The sequence below is a fragment of the Cyanistes caeruleus genome, chromosome 14 (genome assembly GCF_971803275.1).
Source record: "Cyanistes caeruleus chromosome 14, bCyaCae1.hap1.1, whole genome shotgun sequence".
In the NCBI taxonomy this organism is placed as follows: domain Eukaryota; kingdom Metazoa; phylum Chordata; class Aves; order Passeriformes; family Paridae; genus Cyanistes; species Cyanistes caeruleus.
The window spans coordinates 13,052,843-13,074,909 of NC_141714.1; the positions used below are offsets into that span (position 1 = coordinate 13,052,843).

Genomic DNA, 22,067 nt, shown 5'->3' on the forward strand with positions numbered 1-22,067 from the left:
AACACCTTCCCCTACAATGTTTGGGAAGGAGCAACATTCCCTACAAAGACAACTCTCTGTCTTGAAAGACCACAGGTTTATGAAACAAGATTCCCCCACAGGGAGGAAAGAGCTTTTCTTTCTACAGCTGACCTAAAACATGATCATCTCTGCCATACCTGGATGACCTTCCAAGCCCTCCTTAAAGGCTCTTCTATATGGCTGGTTTTCAACTCCCCAGGACCCTGAGCACTAAAGTGCTACTGCATGGGCTGAAATGTCCAACCCCATGAGGCTCCAGCTTTCTCCTGGCAAACTTATCCTGGGTTTGCTATCTGCAGCATCACGTGGAAGGGATTCTGGGAGCAGAGCCCAAGCACTACACGCAGCACAACATTGCACAAACCAACCATTTGGGATCAAGAGCACATAATGGCCGCAAGCCTCACCCATGCTCTGATCCTTTAGTAATGGACAGCAAGAGGAAGAAACAGATCAGTGGGATCGGCCAATATCGCTGGGATTACACACTGAGGTTTTACATTCAACTCTGCTCAGTTGAGGCAGGGCTCTTTAAGGACCTAATCTCCGTGTGACTGCTGCCAGCACCAGCCGTGCGCCTGTGGGTAACAGGGACTTAGGGAAGCACCGTCATGATGGCCACGATCTCAGGCACATGGGCTGCAACTCCACCCTGTTAGTGCTGCCCTGGCCACCTTTGAACCCCAAGATACTCCAGACTTTCCCAAATGCCCTTCTATTTAAGCATTATCTCCTCTATCCAGAGCTGATCACCCATAAGGAAAAGAAGTAATGAGTTAAAGCACCATGTTTCAGTCTGTTGGCTTAAATCCCCATCAGAACCTGGTGTGGGTACTGCTGGGCAGAGATGTGGACATCACTCATGCAACTCAACTGGACTCCAACACTCCTATTTGTAGTCATTGTTTTGGGTCTTTTTCTGACACCAGTGTAGGAAAACACTGAAAGTTAGTGCTGTGTTAATGCAGAGTATGGTCAGAGGCAAGATAAAACTCAGAGGAGACCACCCACCAGTCACCTGGGCAATGCACTGTGATACCACACCCATTCTGTATTATATATTACACATATAATATATATATATATATATTAGTATTATAATATTAATATTAGCTAAACTGCTCCTGGTTCCCATTCCCAGAATTCAGCAGAATTTGCCTCACTTATTTAATGGTGCTCTGTGTACCTACTTCAGCAATGCGTGGGAGCCAGCAGCACCCCGGCAGTAGTTCTGCTGGATGGGGTGGTGGGTCTTTCTCTCCACTCTATAGCCAGAGTAATACACAAAGTAGCTTGTTCTAAACATTCACATTGCACTGCTGCAAGAGAAAACTTCTTCACAGAGCACAGGCTGCCACCTTCCAAACAAGGTCAGACACTGACCTCCTCCCCCTCCACCAATGACCTTATTAGCACTGATCATGGTTCTAATAATATCCCGCATTGTAAGCGGGCCATCTGCCGTAACATTTCACTACAAACTTGGGGAATTGCTTGATTTGAGTATGCTCATGTCCCAGTGAGCCAATTGTGCCCTCTCAGGAAGATGCTTCTTCCTCACAGCTTTAAGCTAAACGTTGCAGAAAGGCACCTCCAGGTCTCAGTTTTCTAGCTTGGAACTGAAGCACACAGAGAACAGCACTGAGCCATTCCCAGGTGCTGGCTTCAGACAGAGGAGGTAAAAACACAGAGCTGGTGGTTAATAATCCCTACTCCAGCATCCGGCTGCTCTGACAGTGTGGACATCAAGTAACCATGTCACTGAAATCCTAAACCAAAGCCAAACACTAACCAAACGTTCAGAGAGCCAAATGCAAAACCCAGGGCTCCTGAGAGATGAGCATTACTTTTGTGCCATGTACTTTCTACTGTGTGGACAGCAGAAAGATTTTACTATCCTAACTCATTAGCTATGGTTAAGCTGAATATTTTCACTGCCATTACAGAACAGGGGGCTTTCCTATCAGGCAGGTAAGCTTACAGAACTAAGCAAGTTTGATAGCTATTCCTTTGGAAGGAGCCAGAGTTTGAAATAATTACTCAGTTAGGACACCTGTCTAAAACACCCAGAGTCTTGCTACCACAGCAGCTCAGCTACACTCAGCCCTCAAGGACTTTTTTTGGTACTGCTCCTGTGAGGTCAAAAAGTGCAATTAGGCATAGAGACCGACATTACAACACTTTGAAGCAGTTTGCATCATCACAAGGCTCTGAAAGGTGGTTTTCCAAATCCTTGGCCTTTCCTCTAATCAAAAGACTGTCATCAGACACAGCACAAGGACTATATGGGGTGAGGAAGGGGGTCATTGCCTGGGTCCCTGCTGTTTTATGAACAGTAATAAAACAGTATTAATAAGCGAGAAGTAAAACTGTGCCTGTATGGGGCAACATTCACCCAAGGTCTTCAAAGCATTTATTTTAATACCAGCAAAACAATATTTATAGGGACAGAATTTCAAAGAGCTCAGCTCCTCACTTGGAAATCTAACCACTTATTGAAATGCTCTGTGGGAGATGTCAGGCATTGGGCTCTCCAAAAAGCCTGGCACATCTTGTTTATATTTGTTTTAAAGCTTCCAAACAGCTCAATTACATAAAAGCATGTTACTGCACCCTCCTTCAGAAGGGTGAACCAAGTGGCAGAAAGCTATTGTCAGCTAAGGGATTACATCAAACTGATGCTATGCCACTGAAGAAATTCACCAATTCCACATGCTTGCTCAGTCACTTCCCCTTGAAAACATCTTTTCAGCACCTTCCCCCCAGCTAGTTTTGCTGGCTTAATGCAATCAGGAGCATGAGAAGTCCCTAGGTAGCTTCACCAACACTGCAGCAAGACAGGACATCACAGCCAAGCATCCTCTTTGCCCCAGACTCTGCCCAGGCAGAGACTCGTAGGCTTGGTGCTTCTGTTTCAATCCCAGTGTTAGCTACTGCTACACTTCAGGGCTGGAAGACATAATGCTTGAACTTCTTTCCTAGAAGAATTTGGCAGTGCCACATTTTGCAACATGGCACCATTTGAGGTGCCAGAGCTCACTGTCACACACACCCCCAACCCCCTTTTTGTACTCCCTTGGCCAACTTCTGACTCACAGCAGCAGGGGTAAACGCAACCACAGCCACCTGCAATCTGGGCCCAGCATCTCCTTTGCCCCCTCCCTGTGCAGAGGAAAGCCCTGGGGCTCACAGAGCATCCTCCAGCAGTTGTGCTGGGTCACAGGCATGGAGCTGGTGCTTGCAGATCCCAGCAGGCTTGACAAGACTGCAAACTCAAGGTGCGCGTGGAAAGAAACTCCCAAAAGCCAAAGGTGGCAGAGCAAACGACCGCGGGCAGCTGTCCCCCTTTAGAGACTGGCTGAGGAGACCACTTCCCACGCTCAAAACTCGATGCAACAGCTCACTCCAGCACAAGGAGCTCTTTGCTGCCCGCAGGAACTGTACAGCACTCAAAATCAGGCTTAAGTATTCTGCAGAACCGGAACCTTGGTCTGGAGAGCTTTGCCCTTCAAATGGGAAAGCAAGCCTCAGGAGCAGGAGGTGGCATGCCATGGCAGTGGAACATTGCAATATGCCCATAAAAGGTTCTTAAATGTATCTGCTTAAGCACACACAGAAGCTCAGAAGGGTTTAGAGTCAACATCCCAAAAGAATTTCTCTCCTGCTTTTTTAGGCAAGTGTGAGCAGCAGTCAGCATTTTACCATCATCTTCCCAACCAGAAACCCAAGGTTACTCTTGGCTAATATTAATAATGTAAATGCTGCTGGCTTTACCCTTTGAGGATGGTGGTTTGCTCATGCCACAGGGAGAAGAATGAGACAACAGGAGCTGCAGGCAGGAGCAGAGGCCCTGCATTGCCAGGGCTGGCTGGTGAGGAAAGGAGAGGCGAGGCTGGCAGTAAAACCCCACTGATGAATTTGCTTGGCCCATCTCCCTGAAGAGGCTGGCCTCCAAAATGTGCTCTCAGGATTAGTTTGTGGGCACAGATCTGCCTTCCAACACGTACAAGGGGAAAAGCACACAATTCTGAGGCCCAAGGAAAAGCTGTAATCAATTAATCAGCTGCAAGCAGACAGACAAGGATGGTGTTCCTGTCCTTGCCCCTTGCACTCCCAGCATGCCAGCCTGTGCCTGCACCTCTGCCAGCCTCCTGAACCTGTCCCAGAGACACCACACATGAGACTGGCACTCACAGGCAACAGCAAAGGCATTCGCTCCTGTGTGGGCAATCCCTCAGGAGAAATTTGGTGTCAGGAGGTCTGGGGCACAGATGGTGCTTTCCATCTACTGCACAGCAAATACCCAGTCACCAAATATCCACCCTCCACAGGAGTACGAGCAATGAGCTGAGAAGAGAGCATCCCTCCAGAGTTCCACTAGAACTAGACTATGCACCAGGAAACCTACAATTATCTCACCTTTCTTGCCATGTTGTCATGGACAATACCAAGTTTCACAAAGCACATGTCCCTGTAAATGTAGAGGCCATGGTAGCGTTTCCTGCTGAGGCTACTCAGCTACAGAAAGACCTGATAGAGATTAAGGATAAAACCAATCTCTGCTCTCCGTAACACACCTCAAAGATCACCTCCTTGCTTTAGAGCACAGACAAGAATTCCTGTCAAGGACTCTGCCTTACAACTTTGCTAACAGCTGGCAATAAATAAGACCTTTCTGCAACTCCCTGTCTATTGCTGTCTTTGCAGCACAGTCACCAGGTAACACCAGTCTGTTTCCAGTTACACAAATTCATCACCCAGCAACTCTGCAGAGAGCCAGGACCAAAGGAATTGCAGCTACTGGACTTGGTACTCAGTGCCTAAGGCACTCTGTCCTCCTGCTAACCCTGACAGCAACCGGCAACAGAGGAGCAAGGGGACAGCTCAGAGCAGCAACCTTCGAAACCATGACTGCCAAACCCACCAGAGCTCATCTGCCATGGTTCAGTGTCAGAAAGTCACAAATAAATGAAAATAAATGAAAATAAATGAAAATAAATGAAAATAAATGAAAATAAATGAAACGAGGCTACCAGGCCATCAGAAAAACCATTGCATAGCACTAAACAAATCAAACACTGTGCACAGATGTCCCACAGAAAGATCGGCCAGGGAGATTAAATAAACAAGGTGTATCCTTTCCCTGGAAAGCTGAACATGCCTAGGGAGGTCACACATCATCTTGAAGTAACTAGCCTTAACTGCAGAGAGAGCATCCTGCAGTCCAGATACTGTGGCAAGCCTGGGAGATGCTCAGCCACAGGCAGTGCCAGGTGAGCTTCTCCATCAGTGCTCTTCATCCCACAGATGTGCCAAAAATTTCTGAAGACACTACAGAGTATAGACAGTATGTATGCCAATTAAATTAAGCTGTGAAAACATGGAGCTTGTTGTTACCTATAGACAAATTATTTTTCCCCCACAAGCTCTCCTATTCCCCTTGAAATACCAATTTACTTCAGAGAGAAATACAAAGAGAAATATAGAAATTAACATAGAAAGACAGAGAAATACAGTATTAACAGTTGCTATAAATAAAAGTGAGTCTAAATACATTTTTCTCCACTTATAGTTGCTTGATTTGGTAGTTACAAAAAGCACTTATGACATGTTTTAAGACACACAAGCATCCAGAGTGGACAGAAAGCTGCTGCAAACCTACTGTTGCCAGTAAAGTGGCTTAATGACCAAGGAAAAACAGATGTTTGTCACACAGGTAACTTGGCTCAACAGTCTTCTTGTGGAATATTTACATCCCCATTACACTGAGCTGAGACATGGAGTCAGAATGTCTCCAAAAATATCACTATGGCTTTGTTTGCTTTCTTTTTCCTCTCTAAAAGTGTAACCATATGCTAAGTTTAGTTGGTGTTTTTAGTTGTTTCCTAATTTGGAGTTTATTTAAATTGAAAAAAAATAAATTTGATTGCCAACCAGTAAGTCAGCAACAATTCTAGTCAAGTCAGCACAAACCAGGTACAAATTAGCATGAAAACTGTGAGGAACAGCCTCAGGTATATCAGTTTCAAGATCATATAGTACATCCATTGCCCAAGCAGTGTGAACATTTTAGATTGCCATGGGATTTTGAATATTATTACCATGGAATAACACTTCTTTTACAAAATAAGACAATTTAGACAAAACCACTTTTAACTTCTTTTTATGCCTGTTCACAGGAAACTTTTCACCTTTTTAGAGTACTCCTTTGAAACATGCAACAGTTTAACAATGTTTTTCACATTAGACCTCCCAAAGTCAAAATTCACATTACTGAATTTTTTCACCCCACTATTTTCTGTCTCAAAATGCTCTTTGAAGCTTCAATTCACATTAATGTTCATAAAGAAAATGTAAAAACCCATAAACAGCAAAAGACCCCAGCCATACCTCACAAAGCAAATTTTTTTAAACCACAAGTCCTCAGTGCAGATACCCATACTGTGAGCAGTATAAATTAATGCCTCTGTGAACACCTGATGTGTATTGCCTACACACTTATATATAACGTCACCATCTCCTAACACCCCATCTCCCAGCTCTCTGTTCCATTAGTGACCAAAAATTATACTTTTTTACCCCTTCCTGACATCAGAAACTGAAAACCCAACCAATGACTCACTGGCCAGGAATTAAGAGTCAGACAAATTCATATCCCACCCTCCTGATCCAGCCTGAATAAGGAAGTTAATGACTTGAGGAGCAGCCCACCGAAGTCCCAAAACAAAAAAACTTTGTAGGAAGTGCCATGAGCCAGCAAACCATGTCCCAGTCCTTACAAAAAGCACTGGCTCTGCATGGGGCGGTGCACACTGAGCCTGGGAGAGAAGCAATGAACGAATCCAGAGGCCACCTGAGTTTACAGGGATGACATGACATTCCTCTCCTTTGCTCAGAACGTCCCTGAGGTGCCACAGGAACTGCCCAGGAGGTACCAGAGAGCACTGGCCACTGACCAGCATTCCTCATGGTCGCTTCTGGAAGCGGGATGGTCCAGCATAGCCAGCTCTTGTGCCTCTGGACTGCCCTGCAATCAAGCAGTGCAGATTCTCCTGCCATTCACACAAATTAATTCAGAGAACGCTGCTTCCAGAATAACAAGGAGGGATGCACGAGTAGAGTGAGAGTTCTCTTGGCATCTGATTCAAATCACAGCTTCTTGCAAGGAACTATTTTTAAGTTTTGTATCAATCTGCTTGAGAAAGGTTCCTTCTGCTGCCTACAAATGTGCAAACTCCCCCTTAGAAGAAACACAGCTCAGGACAGCAAGATCCAGCCTTGCACTTTCAACCTAATCAAGACCAGCCATTTCACGACCAAAGCATTGCTCAACACACAACGTTTCTGCAGAGAGAGTTCTGGTGACCCCCACCTGAGCATCAGTGAGGGCCCCCATTACCTTCAAGGAGTCCTGTGTTTTCTTCACAAGATTACAGGTAGCACAGAGTTACCCGTAAAACAACCCACACTGAGGCAGCCTGACAGCTTCTGGAAGCCTTACTGATTTTTCCACTGCAGCAGGCATGGAACTGCTATAGGAGATTGAGGTAAAAGGGGAAAAAGGGCGATTCAGTAAGCATATGGATGCTGTGCATGACCTGACCAGTGAGGTGAGACCATTGTTCGCTGGGTTATCAGAAGTTCCTGTATGAAGGCATTGTTCAAGCTTAAGAGGTCTGTGAGAAAAAAAAAAACCCACAAAAACAAGCAGCAGCAGCACACAATGGATGCAGATAAGCAACGTCTGAACAAAGCCCTGGGAGACAACGGGAAAACTTATTAGCCACAAGCATCCTATATCCTGCCTCCAATAAAGCAACACAGATGTTCTGCTAATGCAGGTCATGAAAAGACAAAAGAGCACTGAGCAGCTATTGAGCCTCCACAGGAGAGAGGGTCAGTGTTCCACAGCTGCTGGGCACAAAAACGTCCACAGAATAGGAACCAAAAGACTCTAAAAGGGTCTGAGAATGTATCATCTCTCTGGTGACCGGTAAGGGTCATCCTTACAGCCATGAGCCCATCCAGACCACTGCAAACTGGGCTTTGCAAGCCCAGCTCTGGCCCAGTTACAGAATGACGGCTGTTTGAGGGTTCAGTCCCCAGAGGGTGACCTCCGCTGGGAAATGTACACACACACTCCAGGTGCAGCACTGGGAACCGCAGCCCTCCATGGCACAGGGAAACAGGGCTCTGCCCAGTGACACCTGCTGGATCCATGGGTCTGATGGAAGTGCTCCAAGACCCACTTCCTTGTCTGCAAAGTGGGGTGCAGAAACAGCCCCATCACCTTTGGCCAAGTGCTTTGCACAGTCAGAGCTCTCCTCAAGTACTTCCCAAAGACAGAGCTGTCAGCACTCCATGAGGCATCCCTAAGTCCAAAAAACCTGTTCTCTGGAAAATTCAGGCCACTTAACCAGCACATACTGGGCATCACGCTGCTACTGTGCCAAGAGGAAACAGCAACCAGAACATTATTTAACAGCCAGTTACACAGGAAACACTCTGATCTGAAGATCACACCCTACTCCTTCCCCTGGGTTTTTTGCTTTTTTGTTTTCTTAACATGGTGTTCCCCATCCCATTCCCACTGCTGAAGTGGGAGAAGTATTTGCTCATACCAGTGGGTGGGACTGGAACCCCAGCTGCTCATGGACTTGGTCCTGCACATCATCCCAGCCCCAGCTGTGCAGAGAGGGGATGGCACAGAGAGCCTGGGCGTGCTGCAGGAACTGCACTGCCAACAGCACACGTGGCTAAGCGTCACACACCGGGTGACAGCACAGCTCAGAGCCCAGCCAAGCTGGGTGACTGCACAGGAACACCTCCCCAAAATGCTGCAAACACCAGCAAGGGGCACAAAACTACCCTCCACAGTGTGACAACCCTCCTTTCCATTCACAAATAAACAGTATAAAATATGAACATACTAATCTCTTCATTAAAATTATCTGCACTACCACTGGCTACAATTCAAAAGTTTCAAGGGCATAAAGAACACGATTTTTTTTCCCTCTTCAATAAAAAAAGTGTTTGTCTCTCACTGTCAGGAAACCAGCAATGTAAATGAACATTTGAAAGTCACTGTGTAACTACAAGTCATTTCATATAATCAGATTAAAAAGAGAAACCTGAATGCAAACAGAAAACATGAGCTTCTTGGAAAAAGAGAACAGAAATAAAAATATGAAGAAGCCACTAGCAGGAACAAAATGGGTAAACCAGTGTTAGTCCATATCCAGTCCTGGTCTGAACCTCTGGATATATAATTCTACCAGTTCTGTTACTCATTATGCTCATAAAAATAAACACAAATCTTTTCAAGCAACAGTTGAAATTTAAGAGAAAACTTTTAAGATTATAAAATTTTCCAGACTCTTTCTAGAAATTTTAACAGGCTGATAACTTTGGTCAAAACATTAAACACAATGTCAAGAATTCTCATTTGCTATCAGTTATCCATATGGTCTCAGAGTAAAAATAAATTTGAGGAGTCATAGATTTGGGAAGAAGAAAAAAAAAGTGGATCTTCCTTTACCCAAGAACCATAGTGAAGTGAGGCCAGAAACAGATGCCCACATCCCCCTCCTGTGAGCCCCCCCCACTCCTCACCCTGACTCACAGTCCAGATCTTTGGCATTTTTGAAAGTCACCCCTGGAACTCCTGCAGGGACAAGCAACCAAGAGCCATTTACTGCCTCCAAAACAGACTCTGCAAGGATTAGCACCAACCTCAAGACTTAGCCATAGCTCCAACAGGCCTGGCAAAGCCACTGAGTTCGTGTGTCCCTAGCAGAAAGCATTTCCCAATGGTCATTCCTGGAAATGTTCTCCAAATATTTTGGCTGGTCCTCATCTACAGGACAATCTTAAAGTGTATTTGCAACTCTGTCTCGGGGAAATACATGTAAAGTTGATTCATTATCTTAAAATGCTGCTTTCATTTCTGCTCATTAAAAGCACATTTCACATCCCTGCACCAAATGCACAGCTCATCTGATCTGGACACTCAAAACTGTGTTTCAGTTCTCTCTACTCTTCGTATTTCATTTGCTGCCCACAATCTATTTCATTCTCTGTTTCAGGAACACCTATATGAGACCAGAGCTACCACTGAAAAAATGCCCTGAATAAAATCCTCTCTCCCTGCAATGCCTGGCACTCCAGGCAGTCACACCCGATGTCAGACTCAGCCTGGATTTCAGGAGCTGCATCCTCCCTGCAGACACAGAGCAATAAACAGCTGTTCTGCACATCCCACACCCCTGCACACCGAGCCACTCGGAAGGGAAAGAAAAGCAAGGAAGCTTAGGTAATGCACGCGTTACAGTCCTCACCTTTAGGGAGTCAAAGCAGGCAATAACTCGACCATTTTCCACATGGCAACTCCGTGACGGATGGGCGAACTTGCACTCTGCATCAGACCGAGAACAAGTCCCTCTCTGAAACTCTCGACACACTTCTAACGTCAGCCATTTTGTATCACGAACCAGGGAAACGTTTACAGCCATATTAAAAAACAAAAATTAAAATGCAAGCAATCGCACCCTTCCTCAGGGTAATATTTACTGCTGATCTTCTTTTTTCTTCTTTTTTTTTTTAAAAAAAGGGTAAAAAAGTGAATTCAAGTTAAACGTGAAGAAATAACTAACTTGTTGCTTTGGTAGAACTCCTATTCATCAGCACTTAGGTTTTCATTTAAGTCAAATCGTGTTTCTTTAAACAAGAATTAAACATAAAGCCAATCATAAAATAGAAATCTTATCAGAACAACTGAAAATCAAATTAGAGGCCAGCTCCTAAAAGTGCAATTGTAGAAGTTAAAATACAAGTGTTATATTTTGTGCCACTGCCAAAGTTACTTGCAAATAACTGGCAGACTTTCAAAAGAATTCTGTGCTCTCCAGTTAATGGTTTCAATTATTCTTGCAAAAAGCATATGCTGCTGGCAGCACTTCAGTTTGTGGAATGGTCTCGGTCCTTGGGGAGAAAACTTCGGGTTTGCTTTTTTCCTTCTATTTCTTGCTTCTAAAAATTATGGTTCACGAGCATCAAAACAGGCAAAAGGATGTCTGATTTTTTTTTTTTCCTCTTTCTTTTCTTTTAAATATTTGCTACATAGTCGGGGGAAGGAAAAAAAAAATAAAATGGCTGAGCAAACTGCGTGTAAATGGGGAGCGAAAAAAAAAAAAAACAACCCAAAAAAAAAACCGGGCAAGGCTGGAGGAGCCGCCGTCAGGGCACGGACCGCAAGCAACGCCGAATTAAACAGAGAGGGGGGCGAGGGGCAGAGAGAGGCAGCCCTAGACAGAAATCCAAGCAGCGGTGGCTTCAGGAAAGGCACTTTTCAGCAACCTGCAGGAAAAAGAGAAATAGAATCAGCCAGGAGCCGGCGGCCCCGCTCGGGCGGGCGGGCGCGGGGCGGCGCCGGCGGCCATTGCGGGCACGGGGGCACTGCCCGCGCCGCGCTGCGCATGGGAGGCGGCGCCGGCCAATGGCGTTTGCCGTTACAGCAGCACCCGCGGGCAGCCGACCAATACAAGAGACCGTTTCATAGGCCCGCGGCGGGTGCCCGCCGCACGCCGCAGCCCCGGGACCGAGCCCCACAAACCCCCCCAGACTACGGGGGAATAGTCTGCTCTTCAGCGTATTTTATTTATTTTTCTAATTAATATTAACTAACCCAAACCCTCTTCTGTAGGAAACGTTCAGGCAGGAGGAGCAGCCGGTGGCTTTCTTACATACAAGGCTCCAGGTCAGCCCTGCACCGCTCCGCACTTGCAAGGTGTTCCATTAAAGCCATCCCCAGCGCAGGGCTGCTCCCGTACATGGAGACAAACGACTGCCTCGCAAAGGCTCCTCTATGGATTCAGAGCCCACTAAACTAAGAGCAAACCCGACAGGGAAAACCTAAGCCACACACACACACACACACGGAAAAAATTAACTCATTGCTCACAGCTGTAGTTTTCCACCAGACCAAAGGCAACTCGGATTACTCTGACTCCAGCAACTCGTGTTATACAACAAACAACTTTCAATGCATTCCAGTTGAAGGCTTCCTTGGCATCCACTAAAATGTTAAGCTGTCCCTAGAGTCTCCCATTCTAATATTAGCTGTACCATTGCCGCCTGATAGGACTGGGCTGTTTTTCCAAGTTCCCCAAAATCCAGCTCTTTAAGTTCCTAAAGTACGACCGTCCGCTTTTGCAAACATTTGACAGCCGCGGGATGTTGTCTGTGTGACTGTTATTAAGATTTCAAGCTTTCGTAGGAGAAGAGCCTTCAACTACAAAAAAAGGAAGCTTAAATTCCTCTTTCATTATTGGTGTGTTATTGCAATTACACTGATCAGTAACTGAAACCTACTGGAGCTGGAAACAATGGAAACAATGCTACCAAGGAAGAAGTGTGGGAAGAGGCTGTCATCAGCAGCAGGGGGTGGGGCACAGAGGCTGTTTGATTCACAGATCGAATTATTTCAATTTGGAAAAAAACAACACTCGTTAAACCTACACTGCAAGCACTTTCTAGGCTTAATTACACTCAAGTTGATAACAAAACCTGCCCAGATCCCTGCAATCCATCTTGAGGCATCAGCACAAAGCTTGGTCTGACCCATGCTTCTGGAAGGACCTTTGCATTTTTGCAGATCAGGTGGGGAACAGAGACTGCAAACGTCATATTTGCTAAGCGTGTTTTAAACTTCAAAGAGAAGGAAAAAAGGCACATCTAACCATGCTCATGTCTTTTGGATTTTGTACAGAAGAGATGCCCTAAATCAATTCCAATTTTGCAAACAGGGAAAATTTATACAGGAATCCTATTCACTAATATGTGGGCTCCCTGTTCAAACGAGCTCAGAAAGCAAAAGAAAGGAAAAGATGGGCAGAAACCTTCTGCAGGGAGCTAAGGACTAGCTGGGTGCAGCTCTTAAAAACGAGCTAGAACAGGTCAGATATGGGTGGGGATTAGAAAGAATGCACTCTCAGAAGTTCTTCCGAGCAGACTGAAATACAACCATCTTGTGGATTAAGTGCCTATTCCACAGCTTCAGACTCCCAAGGGAACTGAGGGTCTCAATGTTTGGGATAGAATATGATGGGTCTGACTTAACACACAGCTACACCAAACACCAAGATGTCCAAACACTGTAGTAACATCTGCCCTTTCCAGCCCTTCAACTTCAAGTAATCCCAATGTAACAAACCAAATGTCGATCTTGCTCTCAAAGCCATGCAGCTCAGGAGCACACACTGCCCACAGGTACATGACTGCACTAAACTGCTCAGTCCTCAAAATGTAGGGCATCATGTTAATGAAAGCCAAATCAAATGAATTCCAAAAAACATGACACTACAAGTATCAAAACATTCAGACACATGTAACACACTAGATATTCTTCTTTACAACTCATGAGGGAGGAAACAAACCCACTGATGCAAACTGCCCCTGCTCCACATCCTGCAGAAGGGCACACTCATCTGTGCAACATTCAAGAGACAAGAAATTTTCTGTGCTATGGAAACAACCCACCTCCCTGCAGAAGGATTGACTCATCTCAGACCCTGGCACTAGAGCTCCTGTACTGGAGGGAGCCAAATTAATGACTGTATTTTTCATACTGCAATTCTGCAGCCTGCGAGGCACATGGCAGAGCACAGCAACAGCACACACTGCCCCATCGCTTGTTTGCCGGGCACTTAGGAGAGCAGCTACGCACATGCTTAACTCTGAGCATGCCAACAGTCTTTCTGGAAGGAAAATCTGAAGCATGTACTTAAGTGCTTTGCTGAATCAGGGCCTAAATAAATGAATATGCTTCACAGGCTTATCAGGAGCGGGAGGCCAGCAAGCGCAGGCAGCAGTCATCGTGTTTCGGCTTACATGATCACAGCCCAGAGGAGCACGAGTTAGGCTTTTCTGCAAGTCAACAAATACAGTTCTGTCAGTGTTTGGATTGCTGCAAATCCCTCTCCGTGTGGTCACGGGGAAGGCTGGAAACGCATGCATGCAGGGCTGACATCACAGCAAGCTCTGCACACTGCTGCAGCGAGGCTCCCACGCACAGCCCAAGGACAGCGCACCTCAGACACGAACCTGCTGCTGACAGTACAGAGCTTCAGCTCTCCAGGTTTCAACTCCTGGCAGCAAATAACTGTTCTCATCAGAATGCACCCTTACAATTCCTTTGTATTACCTTGGGGGGGGGGGGCTGGTATTTTATTCCCTTTGTTCTCCTGTGTATTTCAAATGGGAGGAATTTAAAAAAAAAACATCCATGCCAAAACCAACATACAACCTACAAGGATTAAAAAGTACCTCCAGAAATCAGGGGCTTCATTAGCGTGCAGGAAATACAACAAAGGGTAGGTGCTGCCTTTTGAACCCTTCCCAGCAAGCCAGATCCGTCTGGCGGGGCTCAGCTCCTCCACTACCAGATGAGCCAATCTCATTTCAATGGCATTGCCATCAAAGCTGGAGAAAGCAGCAGAGCAGAGAGAAAAGCCTGTGGCCTTGATCCCTGTAAAGAAACTACAATATCCCTGAAACCTCTGCTCCAGGGACACTTGCTGGGCCAGGCTTTAATTGCCTGAGCTGCAGGAAGATGGGGCTTGCTCCAGATGTCAGACCCAGCCTTACAGCTACCGGAGTGCAGGGAACAAGGGCAGTGTGAAGAGCAAAGGTCACACCAGGGCTCGCCTCTGGCGGAACTAAGATGCCCTGACCGCTTGAGGTAACGTGAGGACGAGCGCATTCACTTGATGCTTGAATTCCTCCTGCTTGCCACGAAACTGATCCCCTTCCACTGACAGCCCCCATGGATGTCAACTTGTGAGGACACTTCCTGACAGCCAAGTTCAGAAATGGTAATTTATGTGACAGGATGGATTCGAGCAGCTCCCAAGTGTAAATGATGCTATTTAGAAGAGAATTTTTTTTCTTCTTTTTTTCTTTTTTTTTTTTAAGAAAAAATGACTCAGTAGAAGTGCCAAGGTGGGTTCCTCATTTAGTGTTTCTCAAGGATTTCTAGGTCACAACTGCTCAGTTGAGAAACAGAAGTGCTGTTGCCCTAACTCACAGTCCAATGAGTAAGAACAGCAGCTATTCCCTTCGCCTGAAGAAAAACATGGATACTGCAGACACACTGGAGTTTTCCCAAGGTTAAGTTCCAGTCATGCCCGTTCTTTATCATATGTGATGCTGTCCATGTTCCTCTTCCACTCAAACCAGCATGTGACCCTTGAACTGAGGACACGCTCTCCTGATTGCAAGCTCAGCCCTACACTGCCAGGCTGCACTGTGCTTTACCTAGTTTTCCAAGTTATGGCCAATGAAAGCTCAGAGGACGGATGCACGGATACCCTGAAGTCACAGCAATAGAGAAATTGTGCTTACAAAATCAAGACCTCAAATTTTATACCAATTCCACTAAAACTAAATATTGCTATTAATGTTCACTGAGTGTCTAGATTTTGGTCAGAGCCCAAAAAATACTTTTGTCTATGGGCTTTCCTCAAAGCACTAAATTCAGCTGACAGTACAAATGCCACACTCATTCATCAGTCCTTGCACTTTTGAGATGATTCTGTAATTTGGGTTTTTTATTGTATGTATAGAAGAGCTTGGTGTGACCACCACCACATCCTTGATAAGCCAGACTAGGGAACTCCTCACGCAAACAGCAGTGAGACGTTTCCATTATCAAACAATCTTCCAAATAAACAGAGTATTCCTGGAAACACTGCAAGGCAAAGACAAATGGGAACCATGAAAATAGCACATTGAACTGTTTTGTTCTGAGAGAGAAAGAAAACTGTGGAGAATACCACCATCCATCCAACAGCCTTCCTTTGTCTTCCACTTTCACAGCAAGTAGTAAAGAGCACATGAAACTATATCCTTGCTTATCAAAGGAACCAAAAAGTTATAGTCAAAGGCAAGGTTTTACTGAAAAGTGTTCTACTGTTACATTTATTGGCAGTGATGCATGAGTTAAGATAATGCACATTTGTGGGCAGCTCTCCAAGTCAGTAAGGAGGGGAAACAAAAAAGTTTAAAAATCTTCATCTAGGATCTACCAAGCCTGTAACACAGTGACATTAGTTGAGTTGGCTGACATTAGAGAAGTTAATTTTGTACCTCAGAAAAGCCCATGGCAAGTTAGGTGCTGTCACCATTGGATCACAAGGCTTTACTTGGGACTGATTCAAAAGTGCTGCTTCACGACAGCAAAAGAAACCACAAAAATAACCCCCATGAAGTCCAGGCTTGGATCCTCCATTGCTGAAACACCAATGACAATGCTCCTACCCTACCTCACATAAAACACAGCAGTGTTCAGATTCCCACAGACACGATTCCTTTGCTGGTGGAACATTGACAGTTTGCACACAGCGGGGCTGCCTCGGACACGGGCCGGCTCGGGCCCCCCGCGTTCCCAGGCTGTGCACCGGGACCGGAGCCATCTCAGCACAGGCAGCTTCTCCAGGGCTTCTCAGTGCTTATGCACTTAATGGGCTGCAGTATCAAGACCAAAGAAGGTCAATTTATTTTCTGTCACCTGCAAGAGGTATTTCTGCTTTCAAATTAGAAAATAATCTTCTATTTTTTGCTCTGGCCCTCATACTTTAAAACAAACACTTCAGGGACACAGTAGACACTTTGAATATTTCCTTTGTGAACATTCTGTACCTGGACACTTTTTCCCTCAGGGAACAGTTTACTTAATTTAAGGTAGACCTTTACAGCTAAAAGAAAATAAACCTCCTTTTGTTCTTCTACCAGTTACTCAGAAAAAGAGCAAGTTTCCTTTACCATGGGCATGCATGAAAAGTTTCTGTTCAAGGTCTAATCACAGATGTTGGGGGCTGTGAATCACCAGGGGTCACACCGTGTGCCAAAAAGTCAACTCAGCTCTGAGTGCCGTCTGTTCAGAACAGGATGGCAGAACCCAGAAATAAATAATAAACCCATGCAAGTAAAACCCCAATGCTGCTGCAATGGAAAAGCCTCGTTTTCAGGACATAAACCCACTACAGAAGTGACAGTGTGGATGTTTGAGCATGCAGGTACTGCACAAATCTGTGCTGAAGGAACACTTGTTCTTCTTTCCCCACACTCTCATTCTGCTGGCTTAGAGCAGCTTTGGAGTGGCCATTACTGGTCATGACCTCTCTGGACAGAGCAGCACAAGGAACATCCTTCTGTCCCTCAGTGGGGAAGGCTGGACATACTGTACCCCATCTCTTCAGAGGCTCACCAGCCTTGCTAAAACTCCTGGATTTATGGCACCCTGGGAGATGGCTGTGGGGCTCTGCAGGGCCAGCAGTGCTGCTGTCCTTGGGAAAATGTGTCACATATCACTGGCCTCTGGGCACTTTCCACTGCTCTTAGCTGCCCTGACACAACCTCAGCACCTCTCTTACATGCAGTGGTGGGCAACTGAAAAAAAACAAGGGGAGGGGAAAAAAAAATAAAAATATGCAAAATAAAGTAGCATGAGGGAAGGAAGCCCTTCACTGCAGAGAAGAAGAATGTATAAATACAGGGAACTTTATCCTCCCTTGTGTACATGCAGTTCTCCACACTTACACCCTGAAGCAAACAATCACCGGAAAAATTAATGCTGAGTTTAAGGAAATATTGAAAAAATCCTTTTGTTTTTGAAATCTACCATTCTTCACTGTGCACTGTGGTGCTCCTATTCCCTCAGCCACCTGAAATCTTCAGTCTGTTTTCCTTCTTCCTGAACCTTCAGCACTTCTTGTCCACCAAAGTTCAGGGAACTCTTCTCCCCTTCACTCTTAGCTCTTCAAAATGCTTCCACGGGCAAACGGCTGGGAGTTATTTCTCACTATCTGCTGGGGATTTCTAAGCCAAAAATGCACTACAAAAGCATTGCAGTTTAAGGAGCTTTTTTGTTTATTTGTTTGTCTTTGAACAGTCACAGAAGCTGCTGTGCTGGACCCACACACGTGCCTTGGCAGAGCAAATGCCTTTCCATAGGGTGTTCTGGGGCAGCATGCATTGCGGTGCTTCAAAAGGAACTTCCCCCTCTTTCACTAAATAGATTTGTTGTTAGAATAACCACACATGCACATTTCTGTTCGTTTGAGCTTTTGATTTTCTGCCATCAGCTTATTAGGAACCAGTTAGAGGTAAAGACCCCTTTCCTACTCCAGTTCTCTACTAAGACTGAGAGTGACCCACTGCCACCCCACCTCTGTGGGATCTGGAGGACGTTCTGCTGACCAGGCAGCCAAGTGGGAGTTTTGCTTGACTAAGGCCATCGCCAGTAAGAGACACATGGAGAAGGATGCTCCCTTCTATTAGGACCTGGCTGACAAATCCCTTCTGGCCTCCTACATGAGGAAACTTCCCAATGCCGAGGGCCAGGGAGCCGCCTTACAGCGGGGTGGCTGACCCGAAAGGAGCATTTCCTCTGCAGTGCAGAAGCAGCTACTGCACTTGCTGTGAAACAGTGCTAAAATCCTCTCCAGTGTCAGCACCGCTTGGGAGGGGTTAGGACCACAATTACACCAGCTGCAAACACAAAAGAAAAGGGAAAAAAAATTGTTGGCAGGGATCTCTGGAGGTCAGCTAATCCAAACCCTGTCTCAAAGCACAGCCAGCTTCAGAGGTGGATGCTTCCATATCCAAGCACAAAGAGAGCTGTCTCACACAAAGAGAGCTCAATTGAGTCAAACAAATTTACAGCAGAGACAGGAAAGGCCAAGGCTCATTAAGGCTTGTTCCCCACCAAGTAATGGTAAGAAATAGGATCAAGCAGATGTATCCCACAATCTATCTGATTATCCTACTCAGTGTTCAAGAAACCCCCAAGGTCCTTGCCAATCAGATAAATGTCTGCATATGTTTGGGACAGCTGAGGGGAGGGAATGCTTTTACCCAACTGCCCTTCCTGGGATTCTGCTGACAGGAACGACCTACAGCTATCTCCTAAGCTCCAAGCATGATCCTAGCCCTCAAGGTAGCCAATATACTCTATCAGGTAGGAGAAATACAGAAACAGGAACCCAGCTCAGACACTCACTGTGCCACAGAGGCAGCCTGGGACTTGCAGGAGGAATAAGATGTGTTCTAAACACAGATGAGACCCAACCCAGGTCTGGTGCTTCATAGATGCCTCTGCCCAGGCACACACACTTGTGCCTTGAAAACTCCCACTCCAGACCTCTCAATCACAGAGCCTTATGCTCAAAAAGACAGGCTTTTCTTCAGCAAAAAGGCACTTTCCCTGAAGGTCCCATAGTATATCTTCTGTAAGCACATGCTTCTACACACACACTACAGCTGAAGACGCTCCAGTGTTAACTGCCTTACCTGGTCACCACAGGCCTGCAAAAAGAAGAGACAGCATTTGGACTGTGGTTTGAATTCTTTCTCAGCTGGAAGAATTCAGAGAAAACAAAAAAAGGTTTTCTTTTAACATTCTTTGTACTGAGCGCTTGGATAAGCCATAAGTAACTTGGCAGCAAACCAGTTTGGTACAAACACAGCACACCAGAACACAATGCAGTCATCACAAAGCCACCGCTCTGGGCCAGACAGTAATTTTCCCCTTCACACAGGGCAGGCCTCCAAAGTCTTTGTGCTCCTACATTTGAGTCCATCTGAGTTACATGATGTGTTAAAAATGAGGACTCATGCACAGTAGGGAAAACACCTATCATTTATGGGCTACATGGAAGGGAATACAGTGCACAATGGTACTAAAAATACATTCGTCAAACAATTCAGGACTTGAGAAAAGTAAAGCCGTGACTTATTTCTCAACTCAGACCTCTAACAGCATCCTCAGGTTGCAAATCAAATACACAATGACAAAAGGAGTCTGAAAGGCTGGTAACAAAAGCATCCAGTGTATTTACAATATTTTCTTTCAGAACTAAAATAAAGAAGTGAGAACATGTAGGAAAGCAGAAAAACCTAATATAGTGGCAACTGAGAGCATATTTTCCACTTCCAGTGTAAATCCAAAGCAGCTTAGTCCCAAACCCCAAAGGCATTATCGTTGCACAGGTAGCCATCATTTTGACAGGGAAGATGCTCTACTCCTGTCAGACTGGGACTCTCTGGAAACAGGGCTCAAACACTGCTGCAGCCACAGGTGCCACAAGTGACAAGTCACTTAATCCATCTGCAAACGGGGGTTGTTACTTTCCCATCTCTCAGTGATGTCTGGCAGATAAAAGGCAGGAACTGCAATCAGGCATTAAGAAACTGCTGCGCTAAAGGCTGCACCAGCACCAGATGAACAGATCTGTTTCAGACCCCACAGCCATTACAGTGCAAAGCAGGATAGAGGAGAGAGAGCAGAACGCATGCACACGCACAGAGATCTGCCCCATTAATCCAGCAGGCTGCAACAGGATGAAAGGCACATCCAACAATTCCAATCCTGCTTGCGCAGCAGTAAACACCCTCCCAGCGTGCAAGGGAGGCACTGCTGCTGTACCTACAGGGAGCAGCCAAACCAAAAGGCACCTAAAGGTGTAAGGGCTAGTTTTGGCAGCATACTTTGATACCAAGCACCACCTACTCTACTCTCTGTCCAGTGCCCCTGTGGGAAACAGGGTTTAGGGGTGCATGCAGAGAGAAGCCAGCACAGCTAAGCCCTAAAAAAGGCAAGAGGAAGTCAAAAATCACCCTTGAGGCACTTCCCAAGCCATTCAGAGTTAGTGTGTTGGCCTCTCCTGCCTTCCATGCACCCCAAAATCTGTTACTCATTACTTTTCACCTCACTGCCAGGTGGATGAATCAACTTTTCAGTTGATTCAGTTTGAATATCCTGTTTTCCCTGGCATGATTGAGTCATTGACACCAACTGAAATCCTCAGATCTTCAATTATCTTATTACCCTCCTGCATCTGTAACACCACAACCTATAACTCCTCTGCCCCATTAAAGTCTTAGTGACCTGAATTATTTTCAATTTCCCCCCTTAATGCCTGTGGGCATGCTTTTCTTCAGAAAGCGTATGAATCAGCACAAAACCTCTGAATCAAAACCAGGAGCCCAAGAAGATAGGCAGATGTACAGATGAACAGTGTCTTCCATGTACCCCACCCTTCCTGCCACCAGTGCCCAGCCCCCAGCAAACACACAAGCACCCACCCCTGCCTGGCTGGGTGTCTGTCCAAGCTGAATTTTAAAGGCAGCAGCAAAAAAAAACAAAACAAAACAAAAAAAACCAAGTCGGGATATATTCCAGTAAACCTTGAGCACACACACTGAACCACTATCCATGCACTTCTGTCCCCCCACTCAAGAGAAGGAGCTTGGGTGATGGCAGAGGAAAGAGCAGATAGATGACAAGTGAAGTCTTTGTTTTAATTGGCTGCTGTTAAGAACATTAGAAGGATGTTTGAAGGAGAATGATTACAGGCAGAGTGCAGAGGAGGTAATCAGAGGTGTCCAACAAACTGAATTTATGATGTGGCTTAGCAATCCATCACCTGGCTATCATTCTTACGTACATGCACATACATAAGCCTCAAAATATATTTAGCTCAGGGGGTCTGGAAAAAAGAGGCTTTTCTTGCAACCCCAGCTAGCAGTACTTTGCTCCTTATAATATTACAGAAGCAATCTTTTTCCAACAAGGGAGGAAAATCAGATATAAAGGATAAATTGTTTTAAATTCTTCTTAGTGTGAAGACAACTTTGTTTACTAAACGCATATGAGGGAACATATGTGTACAGCACAAACTCAGCAGTGGAAATTTGGCTCCCTGCAATTCCCTGTTATATAGATGCATTTTTTCCAGAGGAAGTCCAATGGTCTTGTTTGTTTTCACCACTACCAGAGGAGTTCAATGAAATTTTCTATTGGGAAAGTCTAATGAGGTCAGAATAAGAGAACAGAGTAACTAGGAAGGAATGTCATTGCGTTTTATTTTTAGAAGAAGGATAAAGGTGGGGCCTCACAAGAGGCAGGGGATGGGCCTATTTTGGCACAGAGGGCCAGGCTGGAACGCTTGGTCCCGTGAGCCTGAGGGGGTTTAGAACTGGTTTTTGTT

General features: G+C 45.6%; 1 protein-coding gene across 25 annotated transcripts in view; it reads right to left on the reverse strand.

The window, feature by feature from the left end:
* MBNL3 (muscleblind like splicing regulator 3) overlaps positions 1 to 22,067 on the reverse strand; it is an 87,923-nt gene that overhangs the window by 43,941 nt on the left and 21,915 nt on the right. For 17 of the 25 annotated variants that reach the window (XR_015276512.1, XR_015276511.1, XR_015276514.1 and 14 more), the window contains exon 2: positions 10,359 to 11,376. The exons of the other annotated variants lie outside the window; for them this stretch is intronic. Coding sequence is in view for 10 of the 17 variants with exons in the window: in XM_086850973.1 (XP_086707099.1) it covers positions 10,359 to 10,532 (174 nt within the window). In the remaining 7 variants the exon portion in view is untranslated. The remainder of the gene's footprint in view (positions 1 to 10,358; positions 11,377 to 22,067) is intronic. 25 annotated transcript variants of the gene reach the window in all.